Below are 24886 nucleotides of genomic sequence, written 5' to 3' on the forward strand. Positions count from 1 at the left end.
CTTTTAAAGTTGTTAAAACTCAAAATTAGGATTCAAACTGCCTCTAGCTACCGGGCAACCTCGGTAGTCTAGTTGGTAAGACACTGCTCTAGAATTGCAAGGGTCGTGGGTTCGAATCCCACCCCGTAACATGCCTGTGATATTTTTTCACAGGACTCGGAAAGTGCCGAGTATACTGTGCTGACACACGTCGGTGTATGGGTAAAACCAAAATTAATATTCAAAATTAGAAGAAATATGGCAGTTCAGTAAATCAACATGACGTACTCAAACTTAAAAGTAAATTAATTTTTTTTTTCTATAATCCTAAAGTGCAAAGCTTGATCAACCCATCTCTATCCGACCCCCAAATTATTCTCTGCAGAACAATAAAAAGAATCAAGGATAAAGGTATATAATAGTTTGGCATCTTTCACCGATAACAGAAGCTGATTTATGTTTATGGACTTTGACATTTTGGAGGCAAACAAACTAGTACGTCACTGCACTGGAAAGGTCAAAATGTTGTGCGTACGTGCAGGGTCCAATCCCACTTCTGTATTTACTGTCAAAATCTGTGTTTACAGTTAGCAGGAAAATATGCTCAGCGTAAGCACATTTCGCAGGTTAGCAAGGACTTTTTCCTTGCATGCATCATGAGTAGGTCTATTGAACATTCTTAAGCACTTTTATTACACAGCTAGCATACAACATGTAGGAAGTTTGCAAAGTCCTGTAAGCCTACAATAGACCCATTGACCATAACAAATGCAGAATTCTTTGATGATCTCATGAACAAGGGCTGTGTAATCCGACTAAAACATTTGGGGGAAAACAAACTTGTCATTAATACTATCTTGTTTTGTGTTTCTGGTCAAAGTTCTACCAATTTGTAGAAAAGCAGTACCTATTGCTGTGTGATGGGGTCCATGGATTTGTTTTGTACACCCTTTTGTAGCCCACCCAACTCTACAAACACAATGACCCCAGTACAGTGACATTTTATTGTTTCATGATTGCATCAGCATTCGAGCCTTGTCAATTATCTGTCTATCATACCGCAAAGATAAACAACATGACCAATTGTAAACACTTGTGGGAACCACAAAAAAAACAATAACAATCTTCTTGAAAAATGGCAGTTTTGGATTTGCCTCTGATGCAATTTTCCCACCGAACCCGATTACAGTAGCGCTGATTGCATTTGAGCCAGATGAGTCAATTATCGGTCTATCACACGGCAAGGGACGTAAACAATTGGTGAAAATACAAAAAACAAAGACACTCTTTCTTGAAAAATTGCACCCTTGGCTTGTCTCTGATGCCATTTGTCCCCATAGATGAACAAAACACCATAGACCTCTTCGCAAATACCCATTGTGCAAGCAATAACTGTTGAATGAGGTGCATGCTGGTCTAGCTACAGTAGCAATCAGCATGCACCTCATTCCACCCCCAACGCACGCATACCAAGTACACGTATTTGCGATTAAGGTCTACTGTATATGAACTCCAATACAGTGGCATCAATTGCTTCATGATTGCATCAGCATTGAGCCTTATCAATTGTCTGACTATCACAGCGCTAGATTAAAGAAATGTGAAACTACAACAACAATAACAAGCTTTCTTGAAAAACTGCAACCCTGGCTTTGCCTCTGATTCAATGTTCCCTCTCAAAAGCTCAAAACACAATGAACCCAGTAGAATCAAATGTCTAAAGATTGCATTTGAGCCTGATCAATTATCGGTCTATCATCCAGTGAGTGTGAATATACTTACTGTTGCATTGTCTGAGAGTCGTTTGTGCTGTCGACATACTCCAAGAGATCTCCCAAAGACTGCGTGTACCTGAAACAAAAAGTGTACACAATACATAATTAATAATAACAATCACAATTCTAATGAAGAAATCAATCTGGCATAAGAGCTTTCAACCATTCTTCACCACCACCCTGGGCCCAATTTCATAGCGCTGCTAAGCACCAAAATTTGCTTAGCATAAAATGTCTTCCCTAAACCAGCAAAGTTTGTATTTGTTGCATATTGCTTGTTACCAGTGTGGTATTCAGTTATGGACATTTGGTTGGTAATCCTATTTTATTTGATCAAGGAAGAAATTTCATGCTAAGAAGCAAGGTTTTGTGCTTAGCAGCTCTATGAAATTGGGCCCTGGTCATAACCCCAAATAGGATTGACAGTTCTGTACTTATAGTCTCATTCAAAAATTTCATACCATGATTTGACTGTTTTGCTTGAAGGCATTTGGAGGAGTTTCTCTGGTAGGAGATTGATCTCTTTCATGATGTTGCAGATCCGGACGGGTAATTCTTGCCGAAGAAACATGAACGATTTCTTCTCATTGGCTTCATTTAGACCTGCAAAGAAGGGACAACAAACATGATGTCAGGTTATTCCACCAGGTTCGAATCCTGCACTGGTCAGTTACGACACTTGGTCCTTGAGCAAGCTACTTACTAATAATTGCTCTCTCGACCAGGAGAAAAATGGGTACCGGCGAGAGTCGAGGAGTTACCTGAGATGGTATCATATTTCAAGTGGTCTAATTGCAAAGGAAACCAGGAATCAGCACCAGCATGGTGAGCCACATTGGCGCTAGACAGACTTTACTTTGATTGGGAGAAATGTCGGCCATTGTTCACGTAGCAAGGTTCAAATTTCAAGAATGTGTTGTGGATATGAGCAAATGATACACAAAAATGAAATGCTAAAATGCACAATACTGGGTTGTGGCAACTTTATTATTGTGTTTGGAGGAAGACTTTGTTGCAAGGCATGCAGAAGTGCCATATTACCCTGAACAGGTCAAGCAAGTCTTGTGCAAAAAGAACTGCAGATTGGTATGTTTCGGAAACCTTCGGTGCCCACTTTGTGTTAATTTTTTTAGAATGAAATAAAGTTGCTGTTTAACAGACCCCAACATTTGAAAAGAACGTGCAAGACTTACGGCTGATCTATTTCACTCATGCTTGTGGAACACAAGTCCAGTATTTATTAGGGTCTAATAATGGCTTTCTCATCGTATCAAAAACAAAATTTCAATGTAACAGAAATACAGTCACCGGTTGAGAATCTGATGTGCCCATCCTCTCCTTACCTTTCTTGTAAAGTGAAGGTTAATGTGATTTACTAGTATAAAAGAAAGTGAAATACTGTTGTTTAAATGCATTGTGTGCATTTAAGTGTAAATTGTGACAGCAGGCTGATGTGTTGGAATTGATCATTGTACAGACCTGGAATTTCACCTAATGATTAAAGTCATTGGACACTTTCAGTAAACAGTATTGTCCAAGGCACACTCTTCGTGTATCACAACTTATATTAAATAAAAAACCTGTGAAAATTTTGGCTCAATCGGTCATCGGAGTTGGGAGAAAATAACGAGAAAACCCACCCTTGTTTCCGCACGTTTCGCCGTGTCATGCCATGTGTTTAAAGGCAGTGGACACTATTTACTTAAAATAATTAATTACTCAAAATAATTATTAGCATAAAACCTTTCTTGGTGACGAGTAATAGGGAGAGGTTGATGATAAACGTGTAACACATTGTTTCGAGACTTTATATTGTTTTCGAGAAAGAAGTAATTTTCCATGAATTTGATTTTGAGACCTCATTTTTAGAACTTGAGGGTCTCAAAATCACCATCTAAACGCACACACCGTCGTGTGACAAGGGTTTTTTCTTTCATTCATATCTCGCAAGTTCGATGATCGATTGAGCTCAAATTTTCACAGGTTCGTTATTTTATGCATATGTTGAGATGCACCAACTGTGAAGGCTAGTCTTTGACAATAACCAATAGTGTCCACTGCCTTTAAAACAAATCCGTAATTCTCGATATCGAGACTTATATTGTTAGAATGTTTTCTCAAATAACAAGAAAACCCACCCTTGTATCCGCGCGTTTCGCCGTGTCATGACATGTGTTTAAAATAAATCTGTAATTCTCGCTAACGAGAATTGATATTGTTTAACTGTTTTCTCAAAAGTACAGCATTTCATGGAATAATATTTCAAGAGAAGTCTTTGACCACTACCTTCTGTAAACCCTGTAAGTTATTTGAAAATCTGTGAACTTTTATTTTTTGTCTGTACCGATAGGGTCCAATGGCTTTAACATACAGCCAAATTCAACTGACAAAATTTAGGGCCACTGATTTTCCGTTTCAGAAAGTGCAAATTCCGTTTGGCAAAAACATGAATTCCGTTTCAGGCACAAAAAATTCCGTTTCATGTTTTTTTAATTAGATAAAAGGTTGTTTAATACCCAGGGACACACTTATAAAAATCAATTTGAGATAAGTTGCACTGTTGACTTCGTAAAATGTTCATTTGAACTGACAAATTTCAAAAAAATACTTTTTTTTATAATTGTGGATTATTTTGTATACTGCTGTTCTAAAAAGGTTGCACTGTGACTGCAGTATCAATGCACATGATGTGATAGACTTGATTCCAAGTCTAAAACTGCAGTTGATTCTCTGCATCAGCCACATTGTAGGCTAATGACAGGAGTGTATCCACAAGAGGGCGCTGTTTCAGCATGATCAAAGACTTGGGACCAAGTCTATGGACGTGACCATTCTCCATCCACAAACAAAATGTCAGCCATTTTGTTTTCGCTTTGGCGACAGAATGTTGACAGTTTACGGTTTTATTTTAGACCTTTCCGAGATGAAAAAACATTGTATGTGTTCTTATAGATCATAGGTAAGCTAGTTTGTGTATTATTGTTGGTAAAAGAGAGGGAGAAAATGCAATTTGGGTGAACAAAAAATGTTTAAAACGTGCCGCGAATAATGCCCTTCGCTTAACCATGTTGACAACGTGTGTACATCATGTGTGTAAACATTGAGGATGGTGTGAAGTAGAACAGAATGATCCACGGTTACGATCTCGTACTTTTTAATGGTCTGATTTCTGATGCCTTTTTAGTTTAACAAAAGAATCTTAAATAAAGAATGCAATTTCAATAGTTTTGGCGTCAAGAAAAAAAAAAAAAAAAAAAAAAAAATCAAATTTTCTGAAATCCCGTTTTCCGTTTCAAAGGGCGGATTCCGCGAATTCCGTCCGTTTTCCGCGATCGCGGAAAATCAGTGGCCCTAAAAATTAACAACACCAGGCGTCACTACAAACAGCTGAGCTGGCATTACTGTGCACAAAGTTGAAGGTATTTATGCTAAATATAAGCACTATGTGTACAATGTATTATGCACGTATTAATGGTAGAAAAGCACATTCTACAAGGTTATTGTTGTTGCTGGCAGCCTGCCATTATATTGACCCAGTGGGCGTTGTCATGCAAGTCTGAGTTCTGATTGGCTGCATATGGGGGTGTGTGAGTAGGTCAATGCATTATGAATGGCACCATGCAATACCAACTAAGGTCTGGGCAGAAGAATGCAGTCTAATATCTATGACCTACATTACATGTAGTTGATTGTGGAGTGGATTTGCCTACATGGGTATGCACAAAACCTCACGTAGGCAGGATAAATTTATCATGTAGTTAACTGGCTGTCATTGTGCAGTTTATACGAGTCGGTCAGTAACACAAGAACAAAATAACAAAACATGATCTACTCTGCACAGATTGCAAATTGTTACTGTCTGGTATTTTTAGCAGCACACTGATGTTTGGAAAATATCTTTACCTACATGTTTTTTAAACAAGCTGGATTAGAAATGAGGACTACTTTTGTAGTTAACAGGATATAATTTTTTATGTTTTTTTTGTTGGTGTTTGGGTCTTTTTATGTTATTATTTTTGGAGAATTTGCTAAATGATGGCCATGAATTTGACTTCACTACATTGTAAATTTATTAAGAAATAATTTTGTTTTAAAGCCATTGGAGAATCAACTATGCTTGTTACAATACAAGTATGGACTCTTTGTATTCATGACATTGTACACACATCAATATTAATTTAAACCTATAGGCCTATTTTGTTGTAAACATATATTTATCCAAATGGCAAATATTTTTTATTGAGCTGACATATAAATATAATGACAAATATTTTATTTGTGTGTCTAAAGGCCTCATTTTAAAGCAAGGAGCTATCTTCAAGTTCCACCAAGGGAAAGTCACTCTCTTTTTTGTTAGTTATGTTTCAAGTTTCGTTGAAGGAGAACATTAATTAAGTAAACGAATATCCTTAACAAGAAATTTCCCTGACAGAATGATTCTGGTTAAAATCATTGAGATTTCACATTGAAAAAAAGTCAATAATGTTTCAAATTTTGAATCTGATCTTGTTCATACCAATTTTGGTTTTACCTGCACTGGATGCGTTTATTAGCACTGTATGTGTACTCCAAGTACCTACTTTGACAATTATTTTTTTATTCATGTGAGATTTACAACACACTGACACAGTCATGACACATAAAACTGTACAAATTAAACTCTTGAAGTAAACATGAAACAACCCATTTTGTAGTCATGATTGTTTAGATGAATTTACTTTTCTTTTTTTCTTTTTTAACTAAAAATTGGATTGTAATACTTTAACTTTAAGGGTTTATGCCAATAGTTATTTAGAGTATAGGCATGCCTAATACCTTTAAAAAGTTCTTACTAAGCCACAAAATAATATGTATTCAGCAGCCGATTTCACGAAACTCTAGGATTAATCCTAACTCGAGTTAGGATGAGTAACCCGTCCTAACTTAGGATGGGTTCAATGCTTCCTACGTATTTGGATGCGGGACTCAACTCGTCTTAAGTCCTAAGATTAATCCTAAGTTAGGAAGAGTTTGGTGAAATCGACGGCTGTACATGTATCTGGAAGGCTGCTTCTTTTTCAAATTCATTCATGAAGATTTCATTCATCCTAACTCAGATTTTTAATAAAATGAGGTGTAGCTTTTAGTAAACACGAACAATCATGACAATGATGAGTGAAAGAATACGTTAACAAAAAGCATTATTAAGAAAAAGTGCTGGACACAATCGGAACCTTTTCCGAGCTATACAAATTTAATATAAACTAAACCACTAAAAAACAAACACTCACCGAAATCCAGGAACTGTTTCATCGACAAAGGTGACGGCGAAAACTTCGAGAAGTGTTCCACTTGTGAGGGGAGACTTTTTAAAGTATTAAACAGAAAAATTGTCAAACGAACCATACTGAAATACTGTGATGATGTTACACTAAACTTGTAAAAATTGACCGCCTAAACGAAGCGGAAAGAGGTCTTAGCCCCGCGGGGAAAATATTGTCTTTGGACGGCCTGGCCGGCTGGAGCCGGTTTCGGTTTGTTGTTTTCGGGCGCGGAACTACGAGACGACTGAAAATACACTGCTGTTTTCTGTCAACAACTAGCTCAAAATTATTGGGTCTTCAAGCTTCTGTTTCTGTCCTCACTTGCTTGCTGATTCCAGATTGATGTCTGATTGCAGATCGAGTAGCATGGTTGTGTTGATCACGACAAAATAGCAGATTTAACTCAAAGTTCAACGTAAACCGGTCACGAAACGTCGATCGGTGATACCGAACGGAAAATCACTGTGGAAAATCACCAACAATCAACCTCGTCCTCACAAAAGCTCGATGCCGGCCATTGACAGTAAGATCGAGAAACTCTGAGAACCTGAATACAAGGATGATATCACGGTGACACAACCGGAAGTGGTTACTTTCAACTTTGAACTTCTTAGGCATTTTGTTTCAACTTTGATCTTTGCTAATGCATTTCGGGAAAGTCATGCGCAATCAGTTCAGAAATCCTCCGGTCGACACACTTTTCACACGTCGAATCACGTTGTACTCAAAGTCTGCATCTGGTAAGGAAATTCAGTTCGTAAATTCTCGTTTTTCTCAATATTTTGAATCCTTTCCGAGGGATACACAGGCTGGGCGAACCATGAGTGAAGAAAAGTCTTTAGAGGACTTCTTTGCGAAGAAGGATAAGAGTAAGAAAAGTAAAAAAAGTAAAACTAAATTTGCGAAGAGCACGACGGAAGAGATTGCAAAGAGACTCACCGAAGCTGACCTAAAGAAAGAAAGAAAAGAGAAAGAGAGTCAGAAGGAAAAGCCGCCACCTCCAAAGGAAACAGACGACAAAGAAGACAAACCAAAAGACATAATAGGGGTGAGGTTTGTCAGTTTGTCTCTGTAGAATAAGAAGTTTGATATTTTTATGATGTGTGATTATTTCTGATGTGACACATCCATTCCATATGCTCGCTGCTGAGATCATTCAGAAAATCAGATCAGATTCAAAAAAGCATCTCCCTTTTTTGCCCTTGTGACTCCTCCTCTTCATAGTTTTATAGAACTCTATTGTTTTTATAGAGGCAGTATTGTGCAATAATCGGCTGAAATATTGTGGTTTCTGTTAATTAATATTTATCATTATACTTAGTTATATAGTTCTTTTGACTGATTTTCTTAATTGATGTAAGGCATTGTGGGAAGGATTAGGGGGCATGTATTTTGTATGCCCCCTTTTGTGATAAGGTCATTGGCAATTGCGTTCCCATTGTTCTCAATCTCTGCATCAATAATTTTAGGCTTACTTTTATGTTTTAGTTTGGGGGGTTTTCTTGGTTGATTTACTGAGCTGAGACGATAGTAAAATTAATATTCTTCTGGACTCAGCACTGCATAACACTGTGTATTAAATCACATGCAGCAAACAACGTCTTGCACCAAATTTGGCTTACAATTAAAATTACATTTGATTTCACTGAAAAAAATAATATTATTTTATTATTAATTGTGATTTTTTCCCTTAGGATGAAGATGACTGGCGGGATAATGAAGAAAAAGAAAAGGACTACAGTGGGCTGAAGATCCAATTACAAATCAGGTAAAAAACTGTCTTGAGGATGCAGACAGTCACGTACCCTCTGCATTATTTGATTTATCCGTATTGGCACTCTATGATGAAAATGTAAATTTGTATTGAAACTTTGCAAAGGACACCACAGCACAAGTACATGGCACCACAGCAATTGCTGTGGTTGCCGTGGGTTATATTGAGGCCGGCACAGGTATCATTTAGGTTAGTTCAATACATGTTGTTGTTGTTTGCCTCTCTTTTTTTTCCTCTACAGTGTACTGTACAGACCTCTTGCATTGGCCGCCATCTTTGATGTCAAGCAATGGAAACATTTACGCTGCCCATGACTCTCCGCAGTTTATAGCTCTTCACGCGTGCACGTTTCATCAACGGTGGCGGCCATGGCAAGGGGTCTTTAGCCGGATCTGTCGTGCAGACACGGATGACACAAAGGCCATGGCTTCTGTTGCCTTAGTGCCCCACCAAAAGTTTCTTGTTTTCCAGTGGAAGTGCCTTTTGCAATTAAGAAAATGGCTTTGCCTCTCACAGATATCATTCCAGGCCCAGTCTTTTGTTGTACACAAATGACTTTTCTTTACTTTGTATCTCCTTTGTTAGACTCCAGCCTCATGATTTATTTATACTCTTAAGAATTATGCAGGCCTGGAATTTCATCTTAGAGTGGGCAAGGTCGTTTTAATTTTGCAAAGGGCACTCCCATTTGGAAAATCTTAAGTCTGTGGGAAAGTTTGAATGGGCGCAAATGCTCAGACCAGGAGCAACAGAGGCAATGGCCCCCATGGCCTTAATGCAATAACTGTTGCATTTGTAGACAATTGTTTCGTCCTAAACCCTTCCCATCCTGCAGGACCAGAGTTGCTTTGCACTTCACGAGGGTGCCATCAAATATCACTGGTTCATATATTATTTATTTTTCCTTTCAACATTTGTACTTACTTCATATGAGGCTTGTGATAATCTTGTATGAAGTTGTGGTTTAAAAGCAATGACCTTAGAACCACATCATGAGTGTTGTAGTTGTACAGTTGTAAAATGTCCAGCTCGCAGTACATGTACTTTTCAAAATATTGACTAACTATATTTTGTTTTTCTCCCTTGTACATTTGACTAAACCACATTTGATTTTTAGTGTTAATTTTGTGTACAATAAACATGGTTACGTACACAAATTGAATGTAACCGACATGCACATTTGTTTGCAGGGATTATGACTTACTTGAGCTTTGCCAAGTCATCATGATGCAGTTGCAATTCCAGCCTTGCTAAACTGTGTTATTTGTGTCTTTAAAAAGAGTTGTTAATTAACCATTGGGAAAAATTTCTATATCACGCCACCACTTTTTCATTCGATATGAAATATATAGTATCCAATTTACCTCGATCAATGAGATATCCCTTTTTCGTAAAAAATCAGTGAAAAAGTGGTGGCGTAATACAGAAAGTTATCCAACCATTGCCCCAACTTGTCATCTCCCTTGTCCCTGGTTTGAATCCTGCCTCGTGGATTTGCAGTCCCTATTTTGAACCTGATAACATGTACATGATTTGAGGTTTACCTCACACACATAGATTTCTTCATCTTTGTTTTCTTCTCACAGATAACTTTGTGTTTTGTAACACATGTAAAAGAACCCAAAAGTGCACTTATCGAAAAGAGAAGGGGTTTGCTCTGGTGTTCCTGGTTGTGGCTGCTGTATGCGCAGTTGTACATAATTGTCCCTCAACATTCATACCTTCAATAAACCATTCTTTCTGTTTAATGACTAATGTCATATATGCGCCTTGAGTACCTTGTTTGGTAGATATGTGCGCTATATAAGACTTTGATATGAGTGTTTTTATTATTATTACTATTATTATAGGCCTAATTAATGTTACAACAGTGCTAGTCGCATTTGAGGCTACCTTGTTTTCATTACCCGAAAGTTTTGAGTTTAAAATAAACAATAATTGGTAAAGGTAGGGTCATATTTGTTGTAGCGACTAAATTTTCTTAAACACTTTCTTTTCACAGGTACATAAGAGTACAAATAAATCTTTTTAGGCCTAATTGTCACAGTACTAGTCACTTTTTAGGGAACCCTGGTTTTATTTAATACCATATTATTTGTAACGACAAATAATCTTTTTTTTTTTTTTTCCCCAGTATTTTCTTCCTAACCCTTCAGCTCCATGAAATTGGGCCCTGATGGCCAGGGATGGAAATAACACTAGTGAATTTAATTGTAATGTATTCTGTGGTCAAGTCATTATTTTATTTATACAAATATTATTTTGGTTGATTTTTAGTGCAAACCCTGATCAAGACGAAGAAGAAGAGGAAGAGGAGGAGCTGGACGAGTTCGGAGAACCAATCAAAAACAAGGGATCTGCGCACAGTGGTCCCTGGAACAAGCTAGAACACGGTAAGTAGGATTTGAGACTTTGCAAGGCGGGAGTGTAGTTTGGTGAGGTTTGCACTAGCCTGAACATCTGGGCCCAATTTCATAGCTCTGCTTACCGCCGAATTCTGCACTTACGATCACAACTCTTCGCTTGTCGGGCAACCATTGAAGTTCTGCAGTAGCTGTGTAACCTGGAGTATGCACGCTCACAAGCCGAAATTCCTTGCTAACCCATGAAATATGCTTGACGTAAGTGCACAATTCCCTGCTTCCACAAACGCTGATTCTTTGCTTCTGGTAAGCGGAGCCATGAAATTGGGCCCTGTCGCCGTCTGTGTCAATCCCTGTCCATAACCACCTTTTACCTCGCATTCATTTCACATAATATGGAAATTAACGATCAAATGATACATATATAAAACAAATGCACAATGCCATATCAGGCATGTGGGACTTCTGTGTTTATGCGGAAACGCAGAATTTCGCTTTCTTTATTTTTCTATTCCCCGTTTTCTGTTTTGACATTATGTTAGATTATCTATACTTCCAGATCCCGATCAAGAGACAGAAACAGTAGCGCAACCACCACCACCGAAGCCCGTCGAGCCGGTCGTGGCGTCATCCAAAGTCGTCGGCGGAAAGTACGTACCTCCAGGTAAACGTGGTGGTGACTCCGGCAGCACGCCATCAGGTCCATCCAGCAGATCATACAAGAAGAAGTCTGCTCCACAGATTAACAACGAGCAGGAGTTCCCGTCGCTAGCCGCCAGCTCCGATTTAGCTAAACATACGTGAGTGGGACATTTAATTCGGCATCAATGCCATGAACTGACACACACCTTGGCATCAGGTTGGCTCTGTGAAAATAGAAGTTACGATTTTATTTTGGTTTTACAAACTAACATGAACTTTATTTATTGCTCACTAAGTCTCTCGCGTTTCAACTTGTAGTGGTGTAGAGAGTCTTTAAATCAATTACTGTAACACCATGGGCCAGGTGTCGTAGAGCTGCTTTAAAGTTCATAACATTTTATTTAGCTTTATACCAGCCAACAAGTGCATGTCACATGTACCACTTGTGACAGGTATCCTGCTTACATGTATCCTTGCTCAGCAGACAGGATTTAAGCAATATTTTGTGCTTAAAGGCAGTGGACACTATTGGTAATTACTCAAAATAATTATTAGCACAAAACCTTACTTGGTAACAAGTAATGGGGGGAGGTTGATAGTATTAAACTTTGTGAGAAATGGCTCCCTCTGAAGTGACGCAGTTTTCGAGAAAGAAGTAATTTTCATCGAATTTGATTTCGAGACCTTAGATTTAGAATTTGAGGTCTTGAAATCAATCATATGAAAGCACACAACTTCGTGTGAAAAGGGTGTTTTTTCTTTCATTATTATCTCCCAACTTTGACCACCAATTGAGCTCAAATTTTCCCAAGTTTGTTATTTTATGCATATGTTCAGATAGAGAAGACTGGTCTTTGACATTTACCAATAGTGTCCAGTGTCTTTAAGCAGCTCCATAAAATTGGGCCCTGGATGTTCAGGGAGTTTGTTATCGTGAACAAGAGGGAGACTGTTTTCATTTTCAGGGCTTTTTCATCTGTACAATTGCACATTGAATAATTTCAAATGGTTGATCAACTCGGTGGAAAATGTTCAACAGCCAAAAGTCGGAACTAAACATTTTTATTCTTGTTCTATTTCCTCTCTTGCTCCCGGTCTCTCTCCTGCAGTGACAAGAACTCCGACAAGAACTTTGAGAAGGTAACAAGAGGAGGCCCAAGCATACCCAACCATGGCGGTCAAGGACCAAAACTGGATCTTGAAAATCGCTACGCCGCCCTGGAACAAAACTGAATTTAGGAGAGCTTTGTAAAAACGGCTCCTCCGGGGAAAAACAAAAAAGTAATAACAAACTTGACATGTGATGATGAATCATGCACTTTATTAAATTGAGAAAAAACTTGTACGAGAAAAACTTTCATGTAGACTGTGAATACACTTACCAAGATGTCGCAGGAAGGTTGCAGAAATTTTCGTGAGCAAGATAAAAATTATCTTCAGAGAAGAGAATTTGTGTTTTCGAGAATGTATGCAACGCTTTGTGCAAGGAATTCAGGGATGGGAGTTGGTGGGGGTAATTGTAGCTTTGGCTGGGTAGAGTATGGATGTTGTGAAAAGACGGCTTGAAAGAACTGCCCTACGTGTATGTATTACTGTTTTGGATGAGCTTCGCAGGCCTGTCTACATGTACATGTACTTGGTTTCTGAAAGGCAAGGGCACCAAGGCCTTTTCTTCATGGTAAAGGGCACTCTCTGAGGAATTGAAAGTTTCTACTGGAGCATTTCAAGGGCATTAAGAATTGACCAGGGGGCATGGAAGAAATCGCCTTCATTGCCTCTGTGAAGTATTGGGCCTGCTTCGTCTCAAAAGATGCTTTGTACGTGCTATACAACACCCTCTCTTGTGGATGGATAAGCGCCGCACAAAAATTTACCTCGGAGACCTCTTTTACACGCCAAGAGTATGCATTTATTAAGCGAGTGTCAACCCTGAACAGATACGCAGGTCAAAATGCATGTTATAGTCATTCGACTCATTGGAGAAAAAAAACCAGCCGAATAGTTCGTTTTACATGGATCGTCTTTTGACCACAAAGATCTCAGCTTCAGATTCAGCGAGGCCCACCAATCCCTGTTAGATATGTCCACAAATTCACAAAGTCGTCAAAAAGAAATCCACAGAGTAACATTTTCTCCTCTTTTTGAACAGCGAGCTGTCTCTTTATGCAGGAATGTGGACTGGTGTAGCCCTTACAAGTACACGCATCATTCGAGTAGGGCGCCTGGACATGAGGTCAAGAGAAGGTTACTCATTGGCTTCATCCTGTGCCCCGTCCGTATGTAGGCGGGCGTGTCCATTGTTTGATCATCATTTAAGGCCGTCTCCAAAACTGCATCGACTTCAGCTACAGCTCTGCTTCATCAGCGCGTTTGCCAGTGTTGAAGAATAGGCAGATGTGCGTGATCTAGCCGTAGCTCTAGCCGAAGTTGCAGTTTCGGACACGGCCTTACCTCCAAGATGGCAGCATGCTCCTGTCAATGCATACGGTCCATTCCTTATTTTCATGAAGTGCAGATCTTGTAGCAGATGTTTAAGTGCCCCACCCAGCAGTAGTGATTGTAGACTCCCCCCCCCCCCCCTCCCCAATCCACCTTGCATGCCCAGAACTTTGTAAGCAATGGGCGCAAACCAAGTTTGTATTATGTGCTGGGAACCACCTAGCATTCCAAAATCGCAGGATGTGCACTTTTTTTTGGGGGGGGGGGTTTAATTTTTTTTATCACTAACACAGGGACTAAAAACGGAAAGGAAAAAAAGAAACAAGGAGAGAATTTACTCACCTTGGAAAATTCAGCAGCTTGTTAAGAAACCACTTGAATTCATCATGTTTTACATGTGACTTGATATGGTGGTAGCACTGAGCAGGACATTAATTGATGTCGTACTGTTTTTAAATAGCCTGAAAGGTCTCTACTAAGCCTGTTGACCACTTGCATGATGCAGAACGCACCAATGCACTGTGCTCTTCTACATTATCCACCATTTTGGGAGTCGGTTCCTTTGTGTACATTCTGACTACCAAAATGGCGAACAGGATAGGTGCGTGTAAGTGCTCTATTCACCGTCGAAGAAGTCAAAATTATACGTAGATTAGCCCTTGTACTACTTTTTTCCAACGGGCCAAATTTCAAGCCCGTGTTATGTCCCTTATCTGATGTTTGACAATCGACTTTTTCAGGGATAGAAAACACAAATGTGAAATCGTGTGATGGTCGTGGAACAAGAGTCACCCCGACAAAACCATACTTGTGCCACCCACGATCAAAGACCAGGGCCCAATTTCAAGCAGGGAATTCTGTGCTTACATCAAGTGTATTTCACAATTTTTGCCTGTGCGCATGGGAACCCCACTTTTCTAGGCATTCTACACTTGTACAGCTAGCGCAAAAATTTAGCGCTTGCACGAAAGTGGAGAATGGTGACCGTAAGCGCAGAATTCTGCAGTAAGCAGAGCCATAAAATTGGGCCCAGATGCAAATAAGCGCGCTCGGCATTAATAGCCAAACACGTTTTGACGTGCAAGATGCGGGTGCTACTTACAGACTTGCATGCTAACATACTACATGTAAGACTATCAATACATGTACATATTACTCAATGTGAAATCCATTGGTTGATTTGCCTGTTGGGGACTATGTCGCAGAAGTAGGAATTTTCAATTTACTCTTGCGACTTTTACGACTCTTGCTATTTTTCTATCGCAGACTGATGCAATTCTTTGATTGAAGAGATTGTAAAAACAACCTTTGACCCAAAGCTCTCTGTTGCTAAAATATGCTTGACACTTGAGTGGTCAAACAACTTGGTCACCAGCAGTTGTTTTATGTCCTAGCAATTAAGTAGTTGGGAAGGTTATGTGTTCTGTTACATCACCTCTATGTATACAAATTCCACGCTATCCTAACAAAATACATGTATGTGTTAAAAGATTTTAATTTCTCGGATAGATTTATTGTGTAAAAGACTTTACTTATTCCTTCATGTATGTTAGTTCTTTAGTATGAGAGGAATGTACGTATATATAAAGGATGTACGTATTTACTTTTAAGAGTGTTTTTTTTTTGGGGGGGGGGGAGTTTGTAAAACAGTTGGCAATCTTCACAAAATAACAGGGCATAGTAATCATAGCATTATAAATACTGCCTTAAAACACGATAAGTTATATATCTGAGCCCAATTACATTGAACTGCTTAAGCACAACATTAAAGCATGGTAAATTATGCATCATAAGGTTACCAGCCAAAATATAGTGTAACATGTACATTTGTGACTGGTGTCCTGCTCATTTGTGCTAAGCAGAAAGTTGTTAAGCAATAGTTTGCTGCTTAAGCAGGTCTATGAAATTTGGCCTTTGGAGCTGCTTGGTGTCTTCAGTTCCTAAGATTATTTAATGGGAGACTTTGGAACAATGAGCGGCAGGAACAGACATACCAGGGGTACATTTCACAAAGATGGTCAAAACTTGGGACTAGTCCTAGGAGTTGTTAAAAACTTAAGGCTCGTCTTAACTCGAGATAAGACTAGTCGTAATTCTTTGTGAAATCCACCCAAGTAAATTTCCATTGTTCACATAGTTCTGAGCATGCGAACATTTCCAAGAATAATGGATTTACCTGGTCTGCTGCCACCTAGTGTTCCTTTAGTCTCCCGTTATAGAACTTTTCGCAAATACTCATTGCGCAAGTGCTAACTGTTAAATGAGGTGCATGCTGGTCTAGCTTGCGATCAAACTTGGATCGCCAATTAGACCAGCGTGCACCGCATTCCATGCGGTAACCGAGTATTTGCGATAAGGTCTATGAGGAAACCTGATATGTATTTGTAAAGAATGAATTTTGAGCAGATGCCAGTGATGCAGTTCGTTTCCGTTTAAGAAACAATTTACATACGTGTACATTGTACAAACAAATCAGAATAAAAAATGTGCTTATTTCTCAGAAATGGTACAATGAAACTTTAATTGTTTTTCCCCCCCCCCCCCCGACTTCCTGTTTTGTGTTTGTGTAAAAATAGCTTGATTCTTAGAGGTTTGGTTTTGATACTCTGTATGAAAACCAATATTTTGTTAAGTAAATATTTGTTCAAATTTTGACAAATTTTGACACACTGTCATGGCATTTTCAGTGGTTGTGACCCCCCTTCCCTGATTTTGAGGTTTGTCACAAAAATGGTACGACTGTCCCCATGGGAGATCTTGATTGTGTCTTGTGAATATATTCTGTTCTTGACCATTCATCCAGAACATGTACTGTAGAAAGAAAGGCACCAACCATGCCAACAGACCCAGCTCTCTCCCTTACATGCCTTAGAGGGAAGGTACACGTTTGGTAAATACTCAAACAAATATTAACTTAAAAACTGACTTGGTAACGAGCATTAAAGAGCTGTTGATAGTATAAACGACTCCCTATGAAGTAGCATAGTTTTTGAGAAAGAGGTAATTTCTCACTAAAATTTTAAAAGACTTCTACCTAGAAGTCTTTTATTCCTATCTGAAAGTACACAAATTCGTCCAACAAGGGTGTTTTTTCTTTCATCATTTTCTCGCCACTTCGATGACCAATTGAGCCCAAATTTTCACAGGGTAGTTATTTGATGCTTATATGATGGGATACACCAAGTGAGAACACTGGTCTTTGACAATTACCAAACGTGTGTGCAGTAGTCCACTGGCCAATGGCCACTTAAAACACATTGGGATCAGGCTAGTTCTATGTTGAAAATCATCCATCTTTCATTTGAAGTTATGGACTATTGATTTATAAGCTGATGGTACTAGTCCGTGTTGTAGGTCTCAACGGAGGTCTCGGTTTCGAGACTAGTGGGGAGACCACATTTTTCAGGGCTCGGCAATTTTCAGGTCTCGGTCTTGTCTCGGTCTCCCCCTCGGAAGATGAGGTCTCGGTCTCTAAGGTCTTGACAACAACACTGGTACGAGTGAAAGAACAACCTGCATGTACCTGGTCCTGCTGGCCAAATCCTGCAAGTCTCACATGATACAATTTTGTTTAGAAAGTGCATTGCTCTGAAGGTGGGGTCATATACTTTGGTAGGATAAATGACCATAAAAGCCGACTTAGTCAATAAATACTGCTGCTGTTGATCCTATAAACCGTTAGTATAAAGGATTCCCCTCAAAGTAATATGGTTTAAAACATTTTCACCTGAAACATTTGAGAAAGTGTTTGTTCTCTGGTGCGACCAGATGGTCGGTACCTGCTATCACCTAGCTGAACGCGGACGGATTTTACGTTTGTGTAAAAGTACTGCAAAAGAAGTTTTTAAAAATTAAGGTTTGAAAAGAAAGGAGGGACCCAGGCCTGCAAGTCATTTTCAGGATTTTTCGAATTCAGGAAATCACCTGTAATTTTGGACATGGGTGTTGGGGCGCGGGGGAGGGAAAAATGAAGTGCTAGAAATGTAATTTCCTGTTTAAACTTTTATTGAGTTTTTTCATTAACACACTTATTTTCAACATTATTTTTACAACTCTTATTTTTTCAGTGAGTAACTATATTGAAGCTAATCAATAATTAAACATATGTTAATATGTTTAAACTAGTACATATATTTTATATGTAAACTAGTAATGATATATGTATTGCCATTCCTTTTCCGGAAGACCATAAATTGTCTACTTTTTTCATTAAAAATGACAGATAATGGTGTTCCAAAACAAACAATACACAATACTTTTCCCTTATGGCATGCAAACCGGTAGTATTGGTGCAAGACGTTATTGGGCCTATAGGTTGCACCACACTAAATGAACTAATTGCTATATATTCACAAACTTGTTTCAAGTCTCTCTCAGCCTCTTAAAAACCAATCATATATAATTATTTCCAGACCCATAAACTTCTGATTCCTTTTCAACTTTTGTCAGGTCAGCCACTTGAAAATTTTTGCTGACCCCAGAACAAAAAAACACCCACTGTGTGTTTCTTCCAAAACCAAATTGCCCCCAGTTTTCATGAGGTAAGTCTACCTCAATTCCAAAGCTAAATAGGACCAAGCCCAAATGTATCAAATCTCCGCAAAAGTTGAAAACCCAGAACCCCAGATTGTGATGTATTCTTATTACACAATATATTAGTTGCATGACCCCTAAAACATTTTATTCAAAAGATTTTTATGGCCCATGAATTTTGGCCTGTTTAGTGTAGTACACCCTACAAACACTTAACTTCCCCATGAATTATAATTATAATTATTATTATTATTAACAGCGCCCGCTATTGTTCGCTAGTAATCTTCATGGTGCGGAGCTGAAAATCACGATAGTTAAATGATAATAACCAACAGTGTCTTTGTACCAAGACAAGCACAGTGGGCATGGCTGCTGTTTACTTGAGGTAGTATTAGTCAAAACAATAACATATTTTTTATTAACAAACTAATCGTAGACAGGTTTTTCATTCAGTTTCTCAAAATGAAAGTTTATAACTTCATAAACCAAAGGGAAAAAAACTATCAAACATTTACATAATTTGGGGGGTAATTTGCTAAAAATCTTTGATACATTATTATTTTTAAGATGCTGGTTTTTACATTATATTCACATTATGAAATGCACAAGTAATACGCAATACAATTTTCTTTAGATTTTATAAACATCTACATTCATGACATTGTTAAATGTAATATTGTTCCCCCTTTACTTTAAAATATAAAATATTAAATGCTAAATCTTATCAACAATAAAAAAAATACTTTGCCATTACCCTCCCCATATTATACTATAAACAACAATGATGACATACAAACTGTAACTTCGATTGGGATTGTAATCTGCTCATCAGGAACTGGTTACTTCAATGTACATGCTAAAATAATGTTTTTCTATTGACATTGTTTAACTCATTTCTCAAAAACTACAGCACTTCAGCAAGTAATATTTTCAAAATCTTCAAACCGTGTAAATCTATGGACATTGTGTTTTGTGTTACAAAAAGTACCCAAACCCCTTTTAAAAATCTTTTAGACTTGTTTAAATCCCTTCAGAGAAAGAGTTTTAAAACAACAATCGTGACCATGGTCACGTGATCTTGACATTTATTTTTCAGAATCGGAAAGAGGACCATTGAGGGTGCTATTGTGACCTGTTTTTGGTGGGGCTCGCCATTTATATAAACAAAATCTAAAAAAGAGTAAACAATGTATGATCAAGTTATTTATTGAAATAAATGGTGCATAAAATGGATAAACACTTCCATGTGACGTTTTGAGGTACCATGTGAAACTAACATTGAATTAAACTTACACAATTTTCTCAATCAGGAAAAACAAAACCTCAAAATGAGGTACTTACTTTGAAATAAATAAAATAGTTGCAACATGAGTGCAGGCGTACTGTTGCCCCTGGTCTCGGCCTTGGTGGCCCTGAAAAGAGGTTTTTTGATAGATTCGCATAATCGAAAAATGAGAATGGCTTTCACTTTCAAAGATGAAGTTGCATGGGCTGTGGGTGCTTCAGGTCTTGAATAATGGAGGCCAACAAATGAACCCCATTATTAAAAAAAATCCCAATCGAATCACAGAAGCATGAACACAAACTTCTTTGTCAGTAAATTAAAATGGCCTTGCCCTCTCCAAAGATGAAATTCTTCGGACTGCGGATGCTTTGTGTTGACAATTTGTCCATGGTTGGGGTTTTACACATTGGTGGTATTCCAGCTAACCGCATCAGCTAGGTCTAGTACCACTAGTAACTAGTGACTACAATATATTTTGATGAAAGCTCACAAAAACATTGTGTAGTAGCTTGGTCAGAAAAAGAAAAAGAAAGTTATTGGAAAATTCTTGCCACTACGTGCGGACTGTTGTAAAATATCGCAAAATAACAAAGATCTACTTGGATGTTATCTAAAACAAGAAATGAATGTTTTTCATTCGTGCAAATGTGCAATTATTTTCATTTGTTGAAAGTTGGAATGTTCCATCTTTCAATTCATGAACAAATTTGCACCATTGCACTCATACACTTTAATTATTTGTATAATAGCTCATGACTTTAAGCTACACGGAGGTGAAGTACTGCGTACTGTCTAAATGCGTCAGACTCTGGAACTGGGCCGTAAAGCATCAGATCTCATCCGGGCTTGATATGTCATCATCACTAGTGGATAATAAAACACACAATTCCCGTTTGGAGTAAATCTTTCAATGGATGGAAACATTTGTATTGGGCACAAATATCAAGCGCATGATAGTTTGTTCTCGACAGGGCATAAACACGACAAAGGGCGAGGTGGTTTTTTAGTCATGGGCGCTAAAGGAAAGTGTCAACTTGTACTGAAACATTGCAAGGGGCACCATGGTTCTGCCCATGCACAAGCTAGTGTATGGGCACAGTACGCATGAATTTCACCTTTACCCATATTTAGGCCATTAAGGAAAGACTTATACATGCCATTATTTGATGGGAGACTTCAGATCAAAGTACTTAAAAAGGGTTTCGGAACCTTTTGTTGATCAAGTTTTTGGTCATGACATGAACCCCTACTCACTGTGAATGAAGATGTATGTAATTTACCTGTAGACGTTTCAGCTTCTCAAGTCATCAGGTTTAAAAAAAAAAAAGTGAAAATCACAGGGGGTTGTTTTTTCAGGAGAGTCGCGTAAATCCATTGTATACTAAAATAATGTTTGCCTCATTTTTTTCGTACAGCACATCTAAATGTAAGCAAGTAATTTTTTAAGGCAAGCTTTCTACCACCATTATCTTTGAGCTGTGCAAGTCTGTGAACGTCTGTGTTTTGTGTCGTACCAAAAGGTACCCAAACCCTTTAAGGACCACATTTAAATTCAGCTGCTTGGACCAAACTTTCCCAAGTTCGAATCAAGAACCCCATACCGTTTTAAAAAATCCCAGGGAGAACCCTTGTCAGACATGGGGTGAATTTCATAAAGAGTTAAGACTAGTCTTATCTCAAGTTAGGACGAGTTACTCAGCCTAACTTAGGACTAGCCTAGGACAAGTCCTAATCCTAAGTTAGGAGAGTCCTAACTCTTTGTTAAACCGGCCCAAGTAAAATAAGATTTTTTTGTTTTAAACGACCTTTGATGGCTTTGATCTAAGGAGCTGTTTTCACATCTGTTTTATGATCAACCATATCCCCCGTCCTTTCGCACCTTGGTGTATACTTCAGCCCGTGTTCTCCGTTGCTGTCATAGCTCTGGCGAAGCGGCAACTCCAGCAGGGACTCTTTAAAGCTTCCCAGGACATACACCATTACGTCCTGTGAGGGCTCCCAATCAACCTTCGTCCCTCCGCTGTCCTCTGTGAGCTGTATCTGGATGGTCACTCTCTGGTAGTAATCTGGACTGCCTTCAAACTCGTCGCAATGCTGCAGCATTTTGTCATCGACGTCATAGATTTCACCCTCAACATGCTGAAATTATCCGGGTAAATAGTATGACAGAAAACATGAAAACAATGGGGAAAAAAATATTCAAGACATGCAAATTATTTGGGAACCAGTTATGAGTATGATCAGCGACGAAACCAGGGTAAACAATTAGGGGGGGGGCGGGCACAAGGCCAGTGATTTCACAGTGTTGGGCCAGTAAGCTCAAGACAGGACGAGTCAAGTGGTATTTTCAATTCTCATCTGTGTCTCAAAGGATTGATGTTTAATAATGTTAAATTTGAGTCTCACAAATTTCTTTCAATTCAGTTTGAACTATGAGACCTAATCCTTTTATAGTACCACGTGTTATGGTTTACAAGGTGCTTTGGCGCAATTTCGCCAATCAAATAAGGAACACTGGGGTGAACCCCTTCTCTTGGGTTCTTTAACAACAATGTGCGTTATCACAACACAAGGATGGGACCAATGGCTGTATGTCCTATCAGAAAGATAAAGCGATCATGGTTAAGTGTCTTGCTTTTAGGAGAGAGGTTTCACGACTTGGCCTCGAACCTACACTCTGGGCCCAATTGCATAGCGCTGCTTAGCGGCCGATTTTGTGCTTACTGTGCAATTTCTATATCATAGCGCTGCTAACCGCACCAACATAAACGACGTCACAATGCAAATCCACGGTAAACACACAATATAGCTGCCCATGTTTTCTGCTAACATGTGAAATACGCTAAGGCTTAAGCAATTTTTTCTGCTACAGTAAGCACGCAAATTTGCTTACCGTTAAGCAGAGCAATGAAATTGGGCCCAGCTGATCAGAAACACCCGAGTTTGAATCAGGTGCTCTTAAAGCCATTGGACACTTTCAGAACAGAAACAAACAAAAAAGTTCACAGATTTACAATTAACTTCCAGGGTTTACAGAAGGTAGGCCTAATGGTGAATATTATTCCATGAAATGCTTTACTTTTTGAGAAAACTTTAAAACAATTATTAATTCTCGATATCGAGAATTACAGACTTATTTTTAAAACACATGTCATGACACGGCGAAACGTGCTGAAACAAGGGTGGGTTTTCCTGTTATTTTCTCCCGACTCCGATGACCGATTGAGCCTTAATTTTCACAGGTTTGTTATTTTATGTATAAGTTGTGATACACGAAGTGTGGGCCTTGGACAATACTGTTTACCGAAATTGTCCAATGGCTTTAAATCGCTAGGCCATGACATCCAATTCATATATTCTTATTTTACCATACTTACATTTCCATGTCCCTCTTTGTCCAGCATATAAGGAATGTTACAACGAGATGCAATGATTAACGGCCACCTGTTCACAGTTCGTGCCAGGCCTGCAAATTTCACCACGCCGTATTGGGCGGCAAATTGCTCGTGGTTCGGCTGCCCTCGCTTCAGCGTTCCGTAAACAAACAATCGGTGAAGTGCCATCCCCAAAAAAACAATTAATCTGTTAAATAATGACAGCAAAAAAGACACTAAAATTAACTACACTACATTGTACATTGTATCCTTTTTTTAGGCTGCTACTACTTGCTGTCAACTTGCCGTCAACTCCTCAAATTTTCATAAGTTACATTAAATTGAGGGTTTTTCGTGAAAAAAATTTATTCACGAAGCAGCAAAGCCGTCATCTTGCTTTTCACAGAGCTTGTACAACATGGCCCAAGGACAACAGGGGACGTTTTCCTGTTATGAAGTAGTCTTGGCCCAACCAAGACGACCGTTGGTACCACATAGTGTATTATACCAGATGTACCGTGCCTCGTGTAAATTTATCGCTGACATCTTGGGTCAAGACTATACCATCCTGCCATGTGCGTAGTGGTCGAGTTGACAGGGGAAGTTGACGGCACAAGTGAGTTTACGGCGAGTTGACGGCAAGTACATTGTAGTAAACTAGTACTAGGACTGTTTGTTTAGGTCTGGCTACCATTCTTTGAAATTAAGTCATTACTACACGTAGCAACATTGTTCTGCTTTGGGAAAAAATGCTTGCGTCCTGCCACCTAGTTACATTCAATAATTGTCTTTGACCCTCTTTGGACCGTTTATTGTAACTACCGGAAAAGTTTCCGTATGGCGCCACCACTTTTTCATTCGATATGAAATAATATAGTATCTAATTTACCTCAATGAGATATCCCTTTTTGTAAAAAATGTGTGAATAAGTGGTGGCGCCATACGGAAAGTTATCCCATCTCAAAAATAAAGAATGAAAAGGTGGTGGCCGGACAATATTTCAGTATTTTTTTCTTGTTATTTTGCAGTATGATCACATGCTTCACAGCTAGCAACCCCCCAATGTCGTACGTCCTTTTTTAGTATTACTCTGAACTTTTTGTTTTTTTATGTACAGTGTGTATGATTCATGAAAAAAAAACTATTAATACGAGATTACGTAATTAATTTGGTTTTCAAGAGTGCTTTTTGCAGAAAACTCTCTCAATGATTCAGATTTACCTGTTCTACCCAGTGACACCTGTGTCATACATACCTTGCAAGTTGTTGCAATTGCAAAATCAACGCCTGGAGTGGTAACAGTATTTTAGTCAAGACAATTATATTTTCACGTGAGGTAACTTCACTTCCGATATAGCCTACGACGTTGTTTTGGTTTGCTGCATGGTCAGGATGGTTGGTTGACCTCAAAAACTAAAC

The 24886-nt window shown here is 38.7% G+C and overlaps 2 protein-coding genes across 3 annotated transcripts; one reads left to right on the forward strand and one right to left on the reverse strand.

The window, feature by feature from the left end:
* Positions 1-7750: 7750 nt before the first annotated feature.
* On the forward strand, positions 7751-13529 carry LOC117288200 (protein CDV3 homolog). Its single transcript, XM_033768946.1, has 5 exons — positions 7751-8105; positions 8752-8825; positions 11109-11224; positions 11754-11994; positions 12946-13529. The coding sequence occupies exons 1-5, from the start codon at positions 7878-7880 to the stop codon at positions 13067-13069; spliced, it is 783 nt and encodes a 260-aa protein (XP_033624837.1). The 5' UTR covers positions 7751-7877; the 3' UTR covers positions 13070-13529.
* A 6212-nt stretch (positions 13530-19741) lies between these two features.
* LOC117288239 (gamma-glutamylaminecyclotransferase C-like) lies at positions 19742-24851 on the reverse strand. Of its 2 annotated transcripts, XM_033769017.1 has the most exons (4): positions 24723-24851; positions 23471-23675; positions 21973-22232; positions 19742-20956 (listed from the first exon to the last, which is right to left on the reverse strand). In XM_033769017.1, exons 2-4 carry the CDS (start codon positions 23654-23656, stop codon positions 20923-20925), a joined length of 480 nt encoding a protein of 159 aa, XP_033624908.1. In that variant the 5' UTR covers positions 23657-23675; positions 24723-24851; the 3' UTR covers positions 19742-20922. The 2 variants fall into 2 exon arrangements, with proteins under 2 accessions (XP_033624908.1, XP_033624907.1); XM_033769016.1 differs by lacking the exon at positions 19742-20956 and having other exon boundaries at positions 21819-22232.
* Between the last annotated feature and the right edge of the window lie 35 nt (positions 24852-24886).

This window comes from Asterias rubens, chromosome 3, assembly GCF_902459465.1.
Source record: "Asterias rubens chromosome 3, eAstRub1.3, whole genome shotgun sequence".
Taxonomy (NCBI): domain Eukaryota; kingdom Metazoa; phylum Echinodermata; class Asteroidea; order Forcipulatida; family Asteriidae; genus Asterias; species Asterias rubens.

Bases quoted from the DNA above. Each gene is read 5' to 3' on its own strand.
- LOC117288200 (XM_033768946.1), top strand. From the start codon at position 7,878: ATGAGTGAAGAAAAGTCTTTAGAGGACTTCTTTGCGAAGAAGGATAAG. The intron at 8,106-8,751 runs GTGAGGTTTGTC...TTTTTCCCTTAG, and splicing joins AACCAAAAGACATAATAGGG to GATGAAGATGACTGGCGGGA. The intron at 8,826-11,108 runs GTAAAAAACTGT...GTTGATTTTTAG, and splicing joins AAGATCCAATTACAAATCAG to TGCAAACCCTGATCAAGACG.
- LOC117288239 (XM_033769016.1), bottom strand. From the start codon at position 23,656: ATGGCACTTCACCGATTGTTTGTTTACGGAACGCTGAAGCGAGGGCAG. The intron at 22,233-23,470 runs GTAAGTATGGTA...GGATAATTTCAG, and splicing joins ACAAAGAGGGACATGGAAAT to CATGTTGAGGGTGAAATCTA.